Source organism: Rhea pennata, chromosome 7 (assembly GCF_028389875.1).
Source record: "Rhea pennata isolate bPtePen1 chromosome 7, bPtePen1.pri, whole genome shotgun sequence".
Taxonomy (NCBI): domain Eukaryota; kingdom Metazoa; phylum Chordata; class Aves; order Rheiformes; family Rheidae; genus Rhea; species Rhea pennata.
Genome location: NC_084669.1, coordinates 24,639,994 through 24,646,881, shown reverse-complemented (window position 1 = coordinate 24,646,881; position 6,888 = coordinate 24,639,994). Strand labels below are relative to the sequence as shown.

At 42.9% G+C, this 6,888-nt stretch overlaps 1 protein-coding gene across 1 annotated transcript; it reads left to right on the top strand.

Annotated features, from left to right (window-relative positions):
• Window positions 1–313: 313 nt before the first annotated feature.
• Window positions 314–6,569, top strand: COMTD1 (catechol-O-methyltransferase domain containing 1). Its single transcript, XM_062580650.1, has 7 exons — window positions 314–429; window positions 891–1,024; window positions 2,556–2,661; window positions 3,459–3,577; window positions 3,843–3,897; window positions 5,282–5,415; window positions 6,196–6,569. The coding sequence occupies exons 1-7, from the start codon at window positions 348–350 to the stop codon at window positions 6,346–6,348; spliced, it is 783 nt and encodes a 260-aa protein (XP_062436634.1). The 5' UTR covers window positions 314–347; the 3' UTR covers window positions 6,349–6,569.
• The last annotated feature ends 319 nt before the right edge of the window (window positions 6,570–6,888 follow it).

Genomic DNA, 6,888 nt, shown 5'->3' with positions numbered 1-6,888 from the left:
CCAGACCCATCCCAGCGCCCGAAGGCGCCGCAGGGCCCTCTCAGCGCGCACCCGCGCGGCAGCAACAGCACGGACAGGCGGTTCAGCCCAATTTCTAACAGCACAAGACGACGCAATCACCGTTGGTCTACCTGGTCTCCTCAGTACATTTGAGCCCAAATTCAGCGTGCAAGCATTGTTTCTCCTATCATTGCACGGAGATGCGCGACGGGCCAGGGCAGAGAGGCGCCCCCCGACCGGGGTAGCCCAGCCCCGCGGCCCGGCCCCCGCCCCGCCCCGGCCCGGCCCCGCGTGACCGCGCCGCCGCCGCCGCCCTCGCCCCGCGTGACCGCGCCGCCGCCGCCGCCATGCCGCTGCTCAGCGTGCCCAGGGACGTGGCCGTGGGGACGGCCTTGCTGGGGGTCGCCTTCGCGACGGGGCTGCTAGCAGGTAAGCGCCGCCCGCCCCGTCGGGCGCCCTGCGAGCGAGCGGGGCCCGGCGGCGCCGCCGAAAGGCTTGCTCCGCGGGCTGGAAGCACCGCGGACGGGACGGGACGGGACGGGACGGGACGGGACGGGACGGGACGGGACGGGAGCCGCCTCGCTGCTGCTTCTGCCCCGCGGAGCCCCGCCGCTGCCCTAGCGGGAGGGCAGCCCGCCGCCCCCACGTTGCGCCCGGCCTGCGCCCGCTGGGGCTGGACACTTCAGCGGTTTAGAAACGAACAAACAAATCAATGCCCTGAGCTGTCCAGCCACTTGGCATTTTCATTTTTCACTGGGTGGTTGCAAAGCAAGCGAACCTTTAACCTTTAGTAGTGTTTGGCTGCTTTCTCTGTTTAAGCGGGATGTAACTAACTCCACTGATGAGACTCCACAATTGTCAAAAGTTCTTATTACGCATTATTTTTGTAGGTAAAAGATACCCTTCTTTAGGTTTGGGGTTATCCAAATCACCTAAGTCTGTTCTTGGAAAAAGCAGCCCTCTCTGGCACTACATACTGGATCACTCTTTGCGGGAGCACCCCCTTCTAAAGAAGCTGCGACTGGTCAGTATTTTGTCCTCTACCTTAGGTTCTCCATTTCGTGCATTTATTCTTCCAGTAGGCCTTTCTGCTATCGCTCAGATCTAGCGCAGAACTGTTACCCTTCCTGTGATGTTCCTCCTTCTGTTATTTGTACTTGCCTGGATTTATAGGGGGTAACCTGTAACCTTACATGAATGCCAGTACAAAATTAATAAATCATCCAGGAAAGACTACAGGCAGCCTCGATTGCATAGCTCTGTTCTTTACAGAGACAGCTAACAACGTAATCCCTTAAGGTTTGTCTGTTGGTTTTATTATCCAGAACCTTGGGGTAGAGACTAAAACCTGGCTTACTAGTGAAGATTATTTAGTCTATATAGGTGGAAAAATGGCTTGAATCCTCTTTGTTACCCTGCTCTTTGGGCGCTCTCATATTTTCAATCCTGAGAGGCCCCTGTAGAGACATGTTCATACTTGCTGATGATGGCTGGTCCAGAAGAAATCCTGGCCATATCCACTTTCCTTGGATACTCTTCCTACACTAGAAGAGCAATGGAACATTTTCCAGTGTATTAAATCATAAGACATACACAGAATAGTTTGTTTAGAAGGGGTAGTACCCAGATTCTTTTGTGTTCTGGGCCACCCAATGAATATGTAACAGCATTGACCTACATTTTGAACGCATCTTGTCGGTGGCTCCCAATCCCGTGCATATGGGCTTCACTTATGATCTGTGTGGACAGCTTCTGTTCATCTTAGCTGGCACGTAAGGAAACTGTATTCTAGAGAGGTGACATCCTCCAACAAGCTCCAGTATCAGAGCTCAGAACAGGATAGTTTTTGACTCAGGATAGAGTCCTATCAAATGGGACAAACTATTCCTGTATAAAAGGAATTAATTGTTGAAGCACTGCAGCTGGTGCAGCTGTAGTGGGCCCTAGTGAAAGAAAGGACACAGGAATGGTGAGCAGAGGACCATCCCACCCCTTGAACCTCCACTGCACAGCCCTGCTTCTCCCGCTACACCCTCCTTATGAGACCCCTCATCCTGGTACAGTCACAGCTCCTCCAGCTCTGTCCTGTGTAGCCAGAGCCATGTAGTCTAACCTTCTGCAATAGGCTTTAACCTAGCAGTTCATAAAGCCTTTCTATAGTTCTGGGAGGAAAAAAGGCATAAAGGTTGTTTAAAAAAAGTGCATATGTATAATATAAATGCACACACGCTCACAGTTTGTATGTACGGGAATAAAGGACTTTCCTCCTCAAGATTCCTCTATGGCTTTCTATCAGCTAATTTCATTGCTGTCTGCCAGAACCATAGTAACTTTAGAGCATATTACTGCTTTGAATGCTTAGTCACTGCTTATTACTTTCTTCCCTTAATTACTGTTGCATTCAAAACAGTTCTGTCCCATGCATGGAACACAAAGCCACAGAATGAGAGGAGTACCTCTGTTCTCTGTGGCTTCCCCTCCCACCAGCGTGTTCTTTTAGAGGCTTTGAGTTTTGTTTGTTGTTCATCTGTATGTGTTGATTTTCCTTTTTCTAGCTCACCGCAGATCATCCCTGGGGTAGAATGATGGTGTCCTGTGATCAGGCTCAGCTTATGGCAAATTTGGTCAAACTTATCAAAGGCAAGAAAGTTATTGAAATAGGTAAGAGTATGCAACTTTGTCCTCTCTGCAGTAGAATAAAGCTCCTGGCTGTGGTTCTCCAAATCCAGCCCTGCTTAAAATCAAATTTCCAAACACAGTAAAGCACTGCATCACTGTTTCAACAGACATTTGGGCAGACTACAGTTTTAAAAGTAGTGTCTGATTTGTACTTATTTGCCACTTTGTCTATCTGTGCATTCAGTAATACTGGCATCAGCAGGGATGTCTCATTTCTTCAGAGAAAAATCCGAAAAATTATCTGAAAATATGACCAACACATCACTTAAGCCTGCAATGCCAGCCAGCAGTCACAGGCCAAGGTGCACGCTTATTTTCCATTATCATTTTCATGCCAGAAGAAAACAGTCTGCTGCACAGGCCCTACCTCCAATCCATTTTCCTTGGTGCTCCTATATTAGGAGGACCTCCAAAAGCCAAATTCATGCTAAGCTGCCAAGCAGGGGTTCCCACCTGGCTAAATCCAGTCGCTTCACTTCGGGATTTAGCTGCACATTTAAATAAGAGCATTCCTTAGAGATGCAGAATTAGACTTTGTTCTGTACATGCAGACTTTTGGAAAAAAATGACTTTAGACTTTGCAAAATGTGGATTAAAGAAGAAAAATCTTTAAAACCCTCCCAATTCACAATATGTTACTGGAAAACCTCTCGAGTTCATTAACAAATTGCCATCTTTGAATCTTCTGAGATTCTTATTCCTGAGAGGAGCCTTGTAGTTCACTATTTATCAAATGTTCACAATGTGCAAGTATTGACAGCTCCTATGATCTTGCCTAGGTGTTTTCACAGGATATAATACCTTGAATATGGCACTTGTCTTGCCAGATAATGGCAGAGTTATTGCCTGTGATATAAACGAGGAGTATGTCAAAATTGGAAAGCCACTGTGGAAAGAGGTAAGTAGCATCTTTACCATTATACATTGGGGATAACTTCAGCTGCATGTCCAGCCATTTTGGTATCTCAGACTTGCACATTCACCCACAAGCATTCCTATTATTCAAGTGGGTTGAGATATCTCATTTTGGAAAGACAGCTAAGACCCTCTGGAACCCAGAAATAACAGGAAAAACTCTCTGAACACCAGTCACTGTCTGAGTGCAACCCACTGTCAAGTTATTTCTTGACTACTTTCACCAACTCTGCTTGTTTCTGTTCTAGGCAGGTGTAGAGCATAAAATTGACCTACGAATTAAGCCAGCAATTCAAACACTTGGTAAGTAACCACTTTTTTTTTTTTTTAATAGAAATACTGAAAGATGAATATCATGCTGATTAAATCCAAAACGAAGTATATTAGTAGCTGAGGCCCCTTCCCTAACAAGGAGATAACTTTTTATATAAGGTGGTTAAGAAGGAGAAAAAAAGAAAAGAAAAACACAAACACATACACAACAGTTCACAGTTTTTCTACGTGCTAATGGAGAGGAAGAAAATGCCTATTCTGTGTCATGGGCTGTGCTGGTCATTCACCTGTTCCATCCATTGCCTTATTTAATCTAAGTAGTACTATTGTCAGCAGCTCCTGCATACGAGAAAGCTGATTAACACAGATTAACTTGACAAAGCCCAATTTCTCTTATCCCATGTCTATTTTAAGTAAGCATTTATTTGCTTAGACAGTGTTTTCTAAAACAACTGAAGTACAGCAAAAATACAGAAGCAGAGATAAAACTTTGGGGTATAAAAGTTGAATTTTATCCAGAGAAATTCGCATTCAGGATGTTGCAAAATCATGTAAGGCCATTAGAAAGGCAATGACTTTTCTCAGTCAAGACTGGAGAATGTATGGGGCAGAGAGGATACAAATAAATCTGAAGTTTAAAAAGCTTGTTAGGAGTGGAGGAAGTAGAAGATAATTTGCAGCGAAAGTGGCTCAGTTTGAGTATTTGGAAAAATCTGTTAGTTGTTAAGGTAGAATAGTCTACCCATGAATGCTGGGAAATTACACTCATCAGGTACTTGACTTGTTTAATCCAATCTTAAGACCTTTAGAGACTTTCTTAGCAATGTAGTCATCTCCTTTGCAACTGACAAGTTTTGAAGCTCTCAAGAAGTCCCTTGAAGAGGACTTTAATCTAAATTTCCCTTGCCTTGGCCCAGAGACAAAATGCTTATAGCTATTTTATGCTGTTCTAAAGATTCCTGGCAGGGTTTGTTCATGACCTATATCATCACACTTGATCATCAACAACATTTAGGATCTATTCATAAGTGTAAGAAAAATCCTGATCCACTTAAAACAGTTCCTCTTAATCCTCTCAAAAAAATAGATGAAGGAGCTGTGTGTCCAGTTTTAAGCCGTTTGACTTGCTCCTATTGCACCATTCAGCAGTCTCAGCCGTATTCTGTATGTTTAAAGCGACTCCATGAACTTCTTCCAAATAGCCAGAACTCAGTAACTAGGCAAGTGTCTTACGGCATAAATAATATCCAGATTGTTTTCCACGGGATAAATTTTACCAGTAATTAGCTGTAGAGGAATAGCCTGCCTAATCAAGGCACCAAAAATATTTAATAAAATACTAGGCACAAATGGATGACTTCCTCCTTTTACAACGTTAACCACAGCATAATGACTCACTTTGTTGCCCATCTAGATGAACTATTGGCTGGTGGAGAAGCAGAGACCTTTGACTTTGCTTTCATCGATGCTGATAAGGAAAACTACAATGAATACTATGAAAAATGTTTGCGCCTCATAAAGAAAGGAGGAATAATAGCTATTGATAATGTAAGTACTGCAGCTTTAGTGGTAGTAACACATGGAGTTACTGCTTTTTGTTAATATGCTAACTAATATAACTAGTAGGCTACTGCTTTTTGTTAAAATCCTAGTTACTGGGATTTTAATAACCTGATTTCTGACCTACAACTCAGTTGCAAAATGCAACTTTTCATGTTACTCAAAGGAGGCTTTTAAAATTCAACACAAATTATTAAAAAGTAAATTATATCTAAGACTAATAAGCAAGAAGGAAAACCAAATATAAGCAATAAAATGCTAAATTCATACTAAAACAGCATCTGATTACAGAAGCTTATCATTTTTCATGATTCATTACAGAGAATGCTCCATTTTCCATTGCATACAATCCATATACAAGATCTAATATGTCATCTGTTGCAAATAACTACTAAGTTCTCAATTGATAACTTTTATTAATAACAAAGAACAACATTAAACTTCAGGTACTCTCAAGGTTATGGTGGCAGCTAAATAGGGGCTTTTAAAAATACATAGATTTCTTATACTTCCTTTTTTTTTCTTTGGCTTTTAATCTGCAGTAGAAGTACAAATATTAGCTAATTCTGTGGACTTCCATTCCCACTTGATGAGAGCTTCATGTCAGGGAGCACTAGAAAGAGTGAAATACTTCATTCAGTATCAATTTTTAGCAAGGATGCACCACCTTTTCCAAAACTTCCTCTGTGGTCTAAGGAACATACTGAAACAAATGAGGGGCATGACATTTTTTTTTTTTTTTTTTTTTTTTTTTTTTTTTTTTGATAGGTTCTTTGGGGTGGAAGGGTGCTAAAACCAAGAAAGGATGACTTGGAAACCCAGACCATTCACCTCCTCAATGAGAAGCTTCTCAGAGATGCACGAGTCAATATCAGCATGATCCCAATGGGAGATGGAGTGACATTAGCATTCAAGTTGTAACCACAGAAAGCCCAGCAGATGGGAAACAGCAAGCAGCATCAAATCATCAGGAAAAATAAAGGCGAAACACTGTCAAAAATTATCATTTAACCTATGTCTCCACAGGATAATGTAGCCTGGGAAAGCAGATTTTAGAATCAGCAGGATCCCTAAGGGCAGCTAACTTGAGGAGACTTAGAATGGCTTCTTATTTTAATTACAATAAAGAAAGGAAACTTGCACAGAGTTGTCCTTGTATGGCAAGTTGAAGAAAATTTCCCTGTATAGAATGACTGAGCAGAGTGAGTCAATATAACAAGAGACATTTCCTGTCCTAAAAGAGGCTCTTAAGTCAGGGAGTAAGAGGGGAAGAGGTGATGGGAGTAGAAGTATGGACATACTAAGTGACCTGCACAGGATCCTGGAGAGAATCAATAGCAGTGCTAGAAACAGAATCCTCGCTAATCCCAGTCCAGCAACACTTTAACCATCAAGGCATTTTCTCCCCCCTGGGTTTCCTCCACTGCCTTGAAGTAAAGTTGAGTGCATCTTCCACTACTG